This window comes from Apus apus, chromosome Z (assembly GCF_020740795.1).
Source record: "Apus apus isolate bApuApu2 chromosome Z, bApuApu2.pri.cur, whole genome shotgun sequence".
Classification (NCBI taxonomy): Eukaryota; Metazoa; Chordata; class Aves; order Apodiformes; family Apodidae; genus Apus; species Apus apus.
The window spans coordinates 67,604,728-67,619,183 of NC_067312.1; the positions used below are offsets into that span (position 1 = coordinate 67,604,728).

The 14,456-nt window shown below is 38.5% G+C and overlaps 1 protein-coding gene across 1 annotated transcript in view; it reads left to right on the forward strand.

Moving 5' to 3' along the window:
* MEGF10 (multiple EGF like domains 10) overlaps positions 1-14,456 on the forward strand; it is a 93,597-nt gene that overhangs the window by 51,817 nt on the left and 27,324 nt on the right. The window contains exons 10-13 of the mRNA XM_051643206.1: positions 2,395-2,569; positions 3,386-3,506; positions 5,215-5,378; positions 8,445-8,547. Coding sequence (XP_051499166.1) covers positions 2,395-2,569; positions 3,386-3,506; positions 5,215-5,378; positions 8,445-8,547 — 563 coding nt within the window. The remainder of the gene's footprint in view (positions 1-2,394; positions 2,570-3,385; positions 3,507-5,214; positions 5,379-8,444; positions 8,548-14,456) is intronic.

Genomic DNA, 14,456 nt, shown 5'->3' on the forward strand with positions numbered 1-14,456 from the left:
TAGGGTACTATGCAATTTTCTGTATGTGCATGTAGAAGAGCTTTTAATGGAAATCTTGTATTGCATAGGGTGCTACAGAATTTACTTGGATATTGTAACAGTGAAAAACCTATATAAATCATAGGAAAATTAGTAAGTTCATGTAAGTCTTTCAAATACATAATATCAACTACCCACAAGTATTTTTTGGTCTCTCTACAGAGCAGGGTTGTATTTGCAGAAAGTATTAACAAAAGACAAGGAATAAAAGCAGATGTACTAGCAGTATCTCTAAGCATCTCTTTATTTCTCTATCTTAATATATAAATCTTATTGCCAATTAAGCTATCTGCACAAGAACCCATCAAAAAGCTTCAGAAGTGCTCCAACATCCTACATCTAATTACAAATTATGGAATACTAATTTTGGTGTCAAATCAATATATGTGCAAGTATGCCTTAGTAACACTCACTGAGGGGCACAGAATATCAATGCCTCTGCTTCATACCCAATGCTTGCTCATGCATGTGGCCTTCCCCTCTCCTGAAAGGAAAAAAATCCCAATGACAAACAACTCTGAGATTTATTTTTTTAAAATTACAGTACTACTAATTTAATGTTATAAACACACTGTAATTCGTGTCCTGATGCCTATTCAGTTGTGGCCTGAAAAACTTTTAATATTGCCTGCCCTGTATTCTTCCACTGGTAAGATACATGGGAATTGGATTCAAAATGCCTCTGGTGCCTATAAGCAATTAGGAATAGGGTACAAGCCTGATTACCTTGCTGTATCATGTGTTTTCATGATTTTGTATGTATTTTGTGTGAGAATTGTTCCATTTCAACAGATTTCATGGCAGGCATATTTGTAACTGAACAAATAAACAGGACTATTGCCTATGAACACCATAAGTTTTGAACCCTTTCTGCATCTATCATTTAGTTAAAAAGACTTTTATGCTCACTTCTAATGCTGTTGAATATGTTTTAATGCTGTTGAATGTGTTTTAGTACTGTTGAATATACTTTAATATTTTCAAGACCCCCAAATCCTTATGATGTCTTAGTGTATGCAATAATATATAGAGAGCAAAATACATAATGACATGCCAACCTTTATAATTCATACTTTCCTTGATCAGCAGTGTGTTGTCTGTTGGTTGTACTTGGCAATAGTAAACTCTTGGTTGGACAAAAGTAGTCCTTAAGTCTAAGAGTGGTTGCAGCTAATACTGCATTCCGTTGTTATTTTGCAACTGTTTCAAGGAATACTGTTTTTACTTATGTTATAGCTTCTAAAAGTGCAGTAGGTATTTTTTCAAAATGCCAAATGCTCAGAAAAATACTCAGTTTAAAAAACACACCCACACAAGGAGTCAGCAAATATTGCAAAATCAGGCCCTTGTCATGGGTCATTTAATATGTCTGGACAAAGGCACTTTTTTTTTTTTTCCCCAGCACACTTAAAGGAACTTTACTTTAATCGGTGGCAGACAAATATCTTTAAAACAGTCTTCCCATTGTAAATATAGTGGATTTGGATATTAAGGCTTTCCTTTGGTGAGAATTAAGCAAGTTCTTTGTCTGCCAGAGCACTACAGAGTACCCCATTGTGTCTGCTTTTCCAGCACATACATCTTTGCACAGCTGATGATGTCCATTTGTTATGAGGCAACAGCTGTCTGACTGGCTCTTCAATGAAACTGCTGTTCCAGGTAGGGACAGCTGGTCTGCCACCAGGTATGGCCAACATAGGGAAGATACTCTCCAAAAGGCCACTGCTCTGATGGTGTATCTGAATGCTGCACAATGCAAATAATTTTGTATAGTTCCTGAAAATATGCCGGTTTTTCAACTAATGATGTAGAGAAAAGAGAGTGTTTGCTACTCCTTGGGTGCTATGTTATTACTATGTGTTGGAGGCCATGCTATTCTACCAAAGCATTGTATTTCTCAGACAATAGGCTGCTGAATTTGGGTAGTGTTATGAAAATGATCTAATTATGCTTAGAGTGGAAACCTAACAATACATTTTGGGAAATTTAATGGTTTAATCACCTTAATATTTGTAACCACGGTTATCTATTCTATAGTAAAACCTGTGTTTCAGATAGGTTTCCTTTAAACTAGCTACAGAAAAATGATGCCCCTTCTTTTCTTTCCCTGTCCTCCCAAAGTGTCTGTATGTTGCATGATGTTACATTTCTTATCTTAATTGATGTGCATTTATATATACATATACAAAGCCCTTTGCTTTGTGGTTTGGGGAGTAAAACTATCTCTGTGCATAACATGCAAAATCCTTCATGCAACCTATCTATAATAGCATTTTGTTCTCTTGAAAAAAAATAATAAAATACTGATATCACATTTAGTCCTGAATTATTCATTCTTTCATCCCCTCCTGGCAGCTGTCACCCTATGTCTGGGGAATGCTCCTGCAAGCCTGGCTGGTCTGGACTCTACTGCAACGAGACGTGTTCCCCGGGATTCTATGGCGAGTCGTGTCAGCAGATCTGCAGCTGCCAAAATGGTGCTGACTGCGACAGTGTGACTGGAAGATGCACCTGTGCCCCTGGATTTAAGGTAAATAAGTCTCACTTTCACAATCCATTTTTGACTCAACTGCCTTAGTTAAGTGCCAAATTATTCAGAATGTCACAGTGTCCTTTCTCCACCACAGTAATCGAGAGAGCTAAGGATATTTGGTTATTACTGGGTCTGTTATAAGACACAATATTGAAGTCATTTTAAGGAAAAAAATGTTAGTTGCTTTGCAAGATATAGATAAGAATGAGGGTATGCTGTTGAGGTGTAGATGAAGAGAGGACAGCAGCTTTCAGAAATTGTTTTGTTGCACCAACTCATCATGCTCCATCCAGAGAAACTCTTGACAAAGCCATTTGTTCTTGTAGTTCAGGACAGATTATTCCACAGCCTTTACACACATTTGCTATTACCTATACATTGGATGCTAATCTAACACAGAAAACTTTTTTCTCTATGTTCTTCCAGGAATAGTAACTGTGAAAAGATAAGCCAAATAAATTCTTAAAAAATATTTTACATATCCACATTATTTTCAATTTAGCAGCTGTCTTCCTTTGTGTCACAAAGGGCTTCTTTATTACTGAAATCATTGCCCATTGACCTAAACAAGTGCTGCTAGCTACTTAACCTGAGCTCTCACAGCAACGAATAGAAAACTAATGCTTACTGTAGATTTAAAAAGGATGAAGAACTTTCTCCCTTAAAATCAGAATAACTTAGTGACAGCCTAGGAGACCCGTGGGCTTTGTGTTTTCTGGCTTTTGTAGCACCTGAGTTCAGTCTAGGTAAGTTAAGAGTTGCATTGTTTGAAACTCTTCAGATAGATTTAGACTATATTTTTGTATAATTCAGGGGGCTGCTTGTGGTACTCCTTGTCTTCCGGGGACATATGGCATAAACTGTTCATCTGTGTGCAACTGCAAGAATGAAGCTATCTGTTCACCAGTAGATGGTTCTTGTGCCTGCAAAGCAGGTAAGTGTCTCTTCAGAGTGTTTCCTTTTCTGTAATTATAAAATTAAAGTGAGTTTTTTAAGTAGAGAAGATGAAAGAGACTTAATAAAAAGCAGGCCACCTTGAAGGCCATGTCACTAGATACTTTATGCTTCTGCTGCTGTGAGAGGCAAAAGCAAAATGTACCTCTTATTCATGTTTTCTCAACACAGTTCTCATTGGACTATATAATGTGGCTGGGTGAATTACTAGTGTTTACCCTGAGATGATCCACCACTTGTCTCCTCTGACAGTGCTGTGGTCTGCTAGAAGGACCAGCGTGCCATTTATCTGTCCCTCAGCTGTGATGCTGGATTGCTGAGAAGAGAGCGGCAGGTTGTTGAATGCTCCCAAACAAATCCCATGCCGGGCCTATATTGTAGACACTCCCATCTAAAAATGTTTTTCTAAAAATTTGTGGAGGTTGAGAGTGAAGGAGAAGTGGTAGAGTTACCTAGACAAATATCCACTACATTTTTCAGGGATCAATAAAATCCAATCAGTCATATAGCGAACGTGAAGAGTTTCCAGCTTCTGCTCTTGCCAGAGAGAGTGGAGCTGATTTAACTCTGTTAAAGTGGCAGAGTAGCTAAGCTGTATGGAGAAAAAATATTCTTTGAACCATGCATAATCCTATCTTCTTATGCATCATGCAGTTTTAGTCATACTACAATGAAAAAAGAAATTAAAACTAAACTTGGATACTTGTCATGTAAATGAGGGAAATGCAGAAATCCTGAAAAGACAATGGAGAGAGTGTCTTAGTTTTCTAGTACAATATAACATTTTTTTCCTGAAATGACCCCTAAAATCAAAGTTACCAATCCAGGGCATGAGGCAGGTTCATTTCAATACATGTGTTTTGCACAGTTTATTGATCAGGCTCAGTGCATAAATATTTTTCCCTTTGCTTACTGTAAACAAGGTACAAAATTAGAAACTTGCCTTATGTCATAGCCGATGATAACATATGACTGATTCATGCCGTTTCTTTTGTATCCAATACATGTTCACATTTTAAAAAATCTATTTCTATTTCTGTCTGTCCGGTGCACAATCTGCAAATCATTGCTATCAGGCATAATCAGTGGTGAATCCTGCATTTTAGAACCATTTTCTGTTACATTCTTTCTTTTTTTTTTTATATTTGGAGAGAAGCACAGAAATAATCTAAAAGGTCTTTTATGTGTCCTTGGAAAAATACAACTTATGCACTGCTTTTAAGTTTTCTTTTTTTGTGCATGCATAAGATTTCTTTTAAAGCCATATTGCAGAACTGTCTGTATTGAACACTGGTGGGAGAATGATGAAAGCAGCAGCTGAAGTTTGGAGAAAACATTCCTGATTTTTTTTCAGGCTGTGCTTTAGAACTTTCAGTGTAGTTTAGTTCTTCTCAGTGAAATTTCAAGGTGTCTCTGTTTTCATTTCAGATCTCACATAAATTGCTTTTGTATGTTGGCACCCATCTGCAAATATGCACTGTGCACAGATGTTACAAGGTGCCCTTGAGCACCTCTGTTCAAACCTGGACAAGCCCTCAGCTGGAACTGCTGATACTAGCCTGTAGTTAATGTGACCCCTGTATTGTGCATCTCTGAGATGCCACATGGTAGGCAGAGGGAAACCTGTTCTCAGAGAGGAATGAGGGAAAACCTAATTAATTTGTCACTCTAATTCTTACTTTTGGCAGGTTGGCATGGTGTAGATTGCTCGATAAATTGTCCCAGTGGCACCTGGGGACTTGGCTGTAACTTAACTTGCCAGTGTCTTAACGGAGGAGCTTGCAATGCTCTGGATGGAACCTGTACCTGTGCCCCGGGCTGGAGAGGAGAAAAATGCGAACTCCCTTGCCAGGTAGTTTAATAATTTCACTGACTTTTGCACTGTAGGATAATACTGAGCAGGCAGATGCTCCTGTCATTCTTCTGACTTTGTGGGGATAAGTCCTTAGGAGGAGCACTGCACCTGCTAGCCCATACATGGCTGTGTTCAAGATCAGGGACCGGCACCAACAGTTCTTCTGGAGGAGCTCTGCTGTAAAGCACGCCAGAGCACATAAAAGTCACAACAGAAAATGAAGGTGGACAGATGAACACTTTTTCTACTCTCACACTTTAAAGTTGGACCTCAAACTTTTCACCAGCTCCTCTTAAATTTGTTGGAAAACAGAATTTTCCCTCTCTGTCAGCACCAAACGCTATCCAAACTGCATCTGCTAAATTACTTTAAGTAAAAATGGTGAGAAATGTGCAAAAAATAAACGCCACATCAAACAACATAGTTTCAATTAAATAATCTTATATCTGTGGTACAGTATGAATGAAGAACTTTCATGCCTTCTCAGTCAAACTGACTACCAAGCCCCATGATGGGTCTTTCTTCACCTTTCTGCTGGGGCTCTGACTTCCACTATGTCCCAGACTTTGATAACTGAAATTAAAAGTATAATTTGAGAAATCAAAAATAGTTGTATCGACAAAGGCGTGCTGTTCATCAGTTCTTTTCCACTTTGTATTCTGTAGTTTGGCAAAGCCATAAAAAAAAGATAATTTCAACTTTTTTAAAATCTTAAAATTAAAAACTGCTTTGTGTTATTATGTAACTGGTTTAGATTACATTTTATACACAAAAAGTGAAATATTTTATGAAAAATCAGCGTTTCTATTGTTTTCAAAGATAGACTTCAGTTTTTGTGGGAAATTTTTAACAAACTTCATTTAAAAAATACATTTCTCTCTGCTTTTTTTTCCCCTCTCCACTGTGTTTTCTTCACTTTTACAATACTATTTGCATAGCATATTGTTGGTATAATATATTTGTAAAGGAATCACCTAAACTGAAAATAAACCTTGTAAATTCCCCTCCCTTATCACATTCAAGTTTCTGTCAGTTAGAACTAGCTCTTCTGACCAACAACATAACAGGAGTAGGTATCTAAGTTGGGTTTTTTGGGGGAGTTGGTTTTGGTTTTAAGTTGGGGTATAGCATACACTGATATAGTGAGTAAAGTGGCCAACAAATTCTATAGTATACTGGAACGCTGATTAGAGTACCATCTGTGCACATTTATGCAGTGTTTTCAACAATGTATCTCCATCAGAAGACTAATTTTTCTTTTTTCTAAAGCAGCTTTTTTTGTCACTTAGTGTCTGATTCTGAAGGATGATGAGATCTCCCAAGCCCCATTAGTTCTTCCAAACTGACTTATTAAAAAAGATGGGTATTGTTTCATGGCATTTGCTTCACTGTTCCAAATTTGGCAAAATAATGATTAAAAGCATTTCTATATCTGATAATTTAGCATGCCCATACCCATCATCTTGCTTGCTCTCTCTCCATCTGTGTCAAATGATGTCCAGAAGAATTTACATATTTCAAATGCATATTCTGCCTCAACATTCCAGAGCAGGAGAATAAACAGAAAATTAAATCAAATGTATCCAGTGTTGTCTGAAAACTTTTTCTTGCTTGAGCAGGCAGTTTATGAAATCAATGTTTTTTAATTTGTTTCAATAACTACAGAAAATTAATACCAATGCCTAGGTGGTTACTCAAGATTTTACTGAAGATTTTACTTCAGTCGAAATATGTAGCAGACTAAAAATACCACTTTTCAAGAACATACTTGATTATTTCCTTTCTTTCCAAATCTGGTTATATGCAAGGAAATGCTTAATGCTTTTTGTCTATATAAAAAAGAATTGTTGGGATGAGAAAAAGGCTCCTTGCACTCAAGTAATGTAAGTTTTTTTCTACTTTAGACTTGAAAGATCAAGAACTGAACAGGTAAATCCTGCGGCAGTTGTTAGAAATGTAGGCATGGGCATCAAAGAAGATGAGATGAATTTTTTTGTAACTCTGATTTTTTATGTGTCTGAGACCAGTTTTTAGCCTTAAATTTTAATTACTTGGTTTTAAACCTGACCTGTTTTTTTTCCTTTTTTTACCTTTGCTCTGCGTAAGCCCCAAAGTATTACCTTAAATTGTACTGGTTTTTTATATTTTTTTTTAAATTGTTTTTGACATATTCATCTTTAACATCAATTTACTGTTGTACTTAGCCTTGTTTTTGAGAACGCAATTGTAAAAATTCCCTGTTTCCTGTTTCTCAGATTGATTTTGTGCGGAATTACCTCAAAATGTATCTGCCACTTTCTAGTGACGAAGCAGAAAAGGCAAATGCAAATGTTTAGATATAGTTTTGTGAAAATCAGCTCTGCTCTATTGGCAAGCTGAGTACACAAAGAGGAGTGTTCTTTAATCTCTCTTGTTGGATAAAAAAATGTTGCATAGCTGAAAAATAATTTTGTCTTGTGTACTTTGTCATAGCCACAGAGTTTCTCTTTTTAACATTGTGTGTGTTCTAGTGCAGAGGGAAGGATTTTTAGTCAAAATAAAGTGATACAGTTTGCATTGTTTATTTAATAAACTTCACACTGAAGACATATTTTAATCTAATGTTTTGCTACTCTATTTTAGAAGTTGTGGCTTCCAATACATAGAGAGCTCAGGGTCTGAGGCTGAAAGTAGACTGAATTGCTTTCCCACCCAGGGAGCCTCACTTCCTGGAGCAGAAATTCAGCTCTAAGGAAAATTAAAGGGACAAAACAAAAGAGCTTTCATGGCAGCCTCTGATAGTGTAAGTTGCTGTGTTAAATCCCAGGTCTATTAGTCTGGGATTTGTCAAGAAAATGTAATTAATTATTTATCATCTTCTCTTAAATGAAAGAATGAAAATATAGGACTCTAAAATGTTTTGAAATCTAGAAGTGTTTTATAGTAAGAAAGAGGATTACAGATTCAGGAGAGATTTGTGGTTGCTTTTTGAGGCAGGCTGACCAGAACTTGTTCTCCTCTAGCTCCCTGTGGTCATCATCTCTGGATTGTTTGGGTTTGTTTGTTTTTTGTTTGTTGCCACAGGACGGCACATACGGTCTGGATTGTGCTGAGCGCTGTGACTGCAGCCACGCGGACGGTTGTCATCCCACCACAGGTTACTGTCGCTGTCTCCCGGGATGGTCAGGTACGAAAGAGATGGACATGAAGGACAATGAGAGTTTCCACTACAGGAGGATTTGGTCTTACCTTTCTGTTTTGTGGGTAGAGGAGGAGTAGATGAGGTTGGAAGGAGACAAGGGCCAGTTCTGTGGTTGGTGTGTCCCTTCTGTGATTCGCAGGCAGGGAAACTATGCCGACTGCAGGAAATTGGGAGTGGAAGGGGGAATCTTAAAACTTGGGCACCTCTACTGTATGATTACTTATGAAAGTGGTGAAAAACTGTAAATACTCAAGGTTGTGCTGGCAGCTTTGAGAGGCAGAGCACCGTATCCAAAAACTCATAAAGCTTTGCTCAGACAACCAAAAAGAGTATAAATTGTGCAGAACCTGTGCTGCCATTTGAGTATCTCAAACTTTAGAAAAAATTAAGTTTCTCTGAACAAGTTTTGTTCTGTATGAAAATGCTTGCACTTTTTTCACAAAGTTTGTCCAGCATTTTTGTTGTGGTTTAAAAAACTCTACATATTTAATTATTCATTGGCATTTGTGTTTGAAATTGTTGTTGCACTCTCTTGTTTGTGGGAAGCAAGATTTGTTAAAGACATGATGAAGAAGAACCATGCAAAACAGCAGGCTATCATGAAGTCTTCCCTTTATCTCTGGGGGTGGTTTTAGTTCTCACATATATGTCTAAGCTCTAAGTGTTGGGAAAACTCTTAAAACTTCAATAAGGATTAACTGACTTAAGTTTGCTGGTTTTGGAGTGTTCTGGACTCTGTGTCCCACTGTGATACTGTAGTGTTGCAACAGACAGATTTCATGTCACATGTTTGTATTGACTCCTTCCACTTGATAATGAGAGGTCATGATGAAAAGCATACCTTAAGTGAGCAAAGCATGTTTTCACTGTGAAAAGAAATATATTCCTCAGATACAGTCTTTACAGAGGTTTTTCCCCAGGCTTTAATTTTTATATGCTTTTTTTCCCCCCCTAGATCTGTAGATGGATCACAGGTGTTTTGTTCTAAGTACATAATACTCTGTGTCTGTAGGTCAGGTTGATTAATTGTGGCTGATTATAACTTACCTGGTGTTTTATCTATTTTCTGGTCAGATGAACATGACTTTTACAATTATTGAAAGGTAAGAACTGGAAATCTGTAGAGGGTACAAATGTGGGCAGGAAGGGCTCCTGCTTTGCTTTGGAAGTCTTAGGGGGTACTAGAGAATTAAAAGCTGGACTTGAGCCACCAATGTGCAGTTGCAGCCCAGAAGGCCAACTGCATCCTGGGCTGCATCAAAAGAAGTGTGGCCAGCAGATCGAGAGAGGTGATTCTGTCCCTCTGCTCTGCCCTGGTGAGACCCTACCTGGAGTACTGCGTCCAGCTCTGGAGCCCCCAACATAAGATGGATGTGGACGTGTTGGAGCATGTCCAGAGGAGGGCAACAAAAAAAATCAGAGGGCTAGAGGACCTCTCTTAAGAAGACAGACTGAGGGAGTTGGGGTTGTTCAGCCTGAAGAAGAAGAAGACTTCAGGGGGACCTTAGAGTGACCTTCCAATTCCTGAAAGGGACTTAAGAGAAGGCTGGGGAAGAGCTGCTCACAAGGGCATGTAACGACAGGACAAGGGGTAATGGTTTTAAGCTAGAAAAGGGTAGATTTACTTTGGACATTAGGAAAAGTTCTTTAATATGAGGGTGGTGGATCACTGGAACAGGTTCCTAAAGAGGTGGTGGAGGCCCCATCCACATTCAAGGTCAGGTTTGATGAGGCTCTGAGGAGTCTGTTCTAGCATGAGACATCCTTGCTTGTAGGGAGGTTGGACTAGATGACCTTTAGAGGTCACTTCCACCCAAGACGTACGATTCTGTCATGGTTTGGGCCCAACACGACAACAAAGAACCAACCCCATGGCCACTCACTCAGCTCCCCACACACACACACACACACACACACACTGAGATGAGAAGGACAAAGCTCAAGGGTTGAGATGAAGGACAAGGAGGGTTCTTCACTGATTAAGGTCCCGGGCAAAACAGACTCAACTTGGGGAAAAAGTAATAATTTAATTTCACACTCATCAAACACACACAGGACACACACAACACAAAGAGCAGGGCTTGCATATGTTACCCCCACCCCTCCCTTCTTCCCAGCCCTAAATCTCTTTGTTCCAGGTTTCTCTCCCTCCTTCCCCCCAGCAGCACAGGGGGATGGGGATGGGGTTTAGAATCAGTTCACAGGCTGGTGGTTCCTGCTGCTCCTTCCTCCTCAGGAAGAAGGATTCCTTACAGTCCTGCCCTGCTTCCCCACAGGGTCCCTCCCATGGGAGAGAGTCCTCCACAAACCTCTCCTTCATGAGTCCTTCCCACCAGGTCCGGAGCTGCTCCAGCCTGGGCTTCCCACAGAGTCACAGGCTGCTCAGGGAACAGGCACCTCCCCTGGCTCCAGGGTCTTCCACAGCTGCGTAATCAGAGTCCACTGGCAGGAAATCCACTGGCCATAAAATCCAAGTCTACTGGCCAAGTTCACCCCTCTGGTCACCTTCAGGGAATGTTCCACCCTGTTCCTCCACGAGTGCAGGGGGACAGCTGCCAGCTCGCCATGGGCTGCAGGGAAACTTCTGCTTGGGCACCTTCTTCTCCTTCCTCACCAACCACAGGGATCTTCACCCCAGCACTGCCTTTCATCTCTCCAGCTCAGCTCTACTTTAACTGCTGACTCTGCTCAGGTGTTATCTTAGTTCTTTCGTATGTTACTTGCTGAGTCCCTTGGCTGGTTTTGGAGCAGGGGAAGCTTCTTATCTTCTTACTGGAGCCACCCCTGGGGCCCTTCTCCAAAAAACCTGCCAAACCAAAGCAGTACAGATTCTAAACCCATTTTTTATTTCTGCAGTTTGTTTGTATGTTCAGCTTCTGACAAGTTCTTTGAGAAAGTATTGCTCACCACTAGGTCTCCCTTTTGTCACCCTTTTCACCATGAAAGAGAGAGGCATCGAGGCAGCACTTACCCTACTGAGCCAGGAGTTTGATGGTTTTATTCTCTTCCCACAAGCTGCAATGTGACTTACCATCAGCCACCCAGATACCACAAGAGTGCAAAAATACTAAAAGTTATTTGAGTGAATTATGAAAAAATACTATTATAATTATGCCATCTATTTCTATTTTGTTCTACACTAATTTGTGTTTATTTTGTTATGATACTAGTGGCCTTTGATGACTGTGGGTGTTTGGGCATACTTTCTGAAACTTGTATTTTGATCTGCTCGAAATATTATTTTTTAAGTTAATCAAGGTATTAAGCAAAGAATACCCTCACTGAACATGTGAACAATTTCTGATCTTGAGCAACCATGGTGTAGGCAGTTAGAGCTGTTCACAAGTTCCAGATGTGCTGCTCAAAATACATCTTACAAGTTTTCTGAAACTGAGACAAATCATCACATACCCAAAGTGTGTTAATGAATGAAGCCAGATTAAATAGGTAGTTTTGAAAGACCACAGTAAAAATCTAGTAACTTTTTATAACAGGTTAAAAAAATTACCTCGCCAGTGTGATGTAAATAACGTGGGATGTCATGAAGTCTTCAAGCATAGCACAAACCTCAACTGTGCTTGAACTCAGGTATTGAAAAGAAGACAATATTTTTGTCTTTAGTGAAATCATATTTCATCTTCATCTTTAAGAAGGAGAAAGATTTCACTAGAAAGAGACTTCATGCATGATTATAGATAACATTTAATTATCTGTCCTTGGATGATGTAATCACAACAGTGCGTGTAACAGACTAGTTTCAACATGCTGGTGATGTCTAGACACACAATATGACATAAATGGCATAGTTTGCTTTATACTCAGTGTCTAGAAAGAGACTTCCTCCCACACTTCACATGTCAGAATAATACCCATGAAGAATCTGGTCTTTGTGTAGATACTTATATTTAGAATGATTAAAAAAAGGAGAGAATACTTTAGAAAGAGGTCCTCAAATAGCTGTAATGTTACATGGCAGAGATAGCATTAGATAGTAGGATTAAGAGAACAGGTTGTAGTACATATTTGTATGCATAATAGGTGGAGAAGCAAATGGAGCATTTGTGGAAATATAGGAAGGTACTAAAATGCAAAAAAAAAAAAAAGTTAGAATAGCTTAGATATTTTTCTGTTATATATTTTAAAGTAACCATCAGACTTACTAGTTTTTGGTGGTTATTGGTTTTGTTTTGGTGGCATTACCTACCAAAAAGAACAAAGGGAGGGAGAAACTGATTTTGGATCAAGCTAATGCTTATCTGAACTGAATCAAGTATAAGTTGTTTAAAAAACATTGAGAGAGTAGTGTTAAAAATAAACACATTTGAAGAAGCTTAAAAATGCGAAAGTGTGGGGTTTTTTTCTTTTTCAACAGAGTAAATTGGTGAATCTAAGGTGAAGTTCCCCAAATGTTTTGATGCCACCAAAATTAAATAGTGCCCAGAAGTTATTTTAAATGTAATATTTTTTCTCAGCCCTGTGAAGAGAGCAGTTGTCTACACTTTCCCCCGGGAATTTCATCAGAGGAAATAGTTTATGTAACTTTGCAGAAATAAATGAAGGGTGGAACATTTTTCCACTGCTGGATGCCATAGTTGTACTGTAACACTGGGGAGCAGAAAACATGCTGAACAGGGAGAGGGGTCACTGGCCTGGAAGGGTGCACGCTCCCTCAGCTACCTCTGAGCTGCTGAAGTGAGCACAAGTGCTATTGTCATGTACCAAGGAGCATCATAGCTAACATACCTTACTTTAGTCTCAAGTTGTAGCTGCAGCTGAGCAATGGGTCAACATTAAGATGCTGTATGGTTTCATTTTTTTATGTAGCTTTTTCTTTATTTTTTAACAACCCCAATCTATTTTCTTTTGCTTTTTAAGGTCCTAGTTATAAACAAAAGTGTAAGTTCAGTCAGTGATGATTACATTGTCAGGAGCTGTTGTAAAGTTCAAGAAATAATTAAAATTTGTTTTAATTAAGTTCTGGTTTATTTTAAGGCTTGTTTTTAAGTTAGATTCTGTTGCCTAGGATGATACTTAGATTTTTTATCCTAAACAAAAGTGACATCATTTATAGGAGTCCTGCTATAAATCCTATCCCTATACAGCAACTTAATTCTGCTAAGAAAAGCAAGAGTTAAGGGTGATATTTTTTTCCTGGCAATCTGACCATTCCATCACATTCCAGGAGCCACATGACAGAATGGCACAGACAAGAAACATCCGCCCACATGGAGGATGATGTCTGCCCCAAACACTCTCATCCCTTGACATTTTCACTGTATCTTATAAATAACTTTATTATTATTATTTGGAGGGAATGCAATAGCCAGACAGTGGAAAAGACTAACAACCATTAAAACAGCAGAAGAAAGACACAGAACATGTATTGCCTCAATAGGTAAAGATAATTAATTCTCCTAATAATGTCTACAAAAAAATTAAGCTGCCTTCCATTAAAGAACCACCTCTGATGCTTTTCTCAGTGTTCACAATCCAGAAAGCACCACAGAAATCTCTAATTTCATCCCTTAATCTTATTTGTTCTGCAAACAGCTGTCAAAATACAATTTTTCCAAATTGCGTAAAAGATTAGAGAATTCTTATTCTTGCAAGCTGAGATTTTGCATTAAAGCATTATTAAAAGGGCATAGGTTTTTCTTTCGATAGTTTGTTTTTTTACTGTATTACTTTAATGTGAGTGATACTGATAAAAAATTACTGTTACACTTTCTTGGGTGCAGTTCTGCTGGCCCTTTCTATTTAGGATGAAATGTCATGTCATACTGGTACAACATTTGTTATTTTAAAAATCAATTTAAAGGTTATGCGATGCCAGGGATTATGAAATACCACTAGTCTGCAATCTGCATCAAAACAATAGCATTGGTTTATGGAAA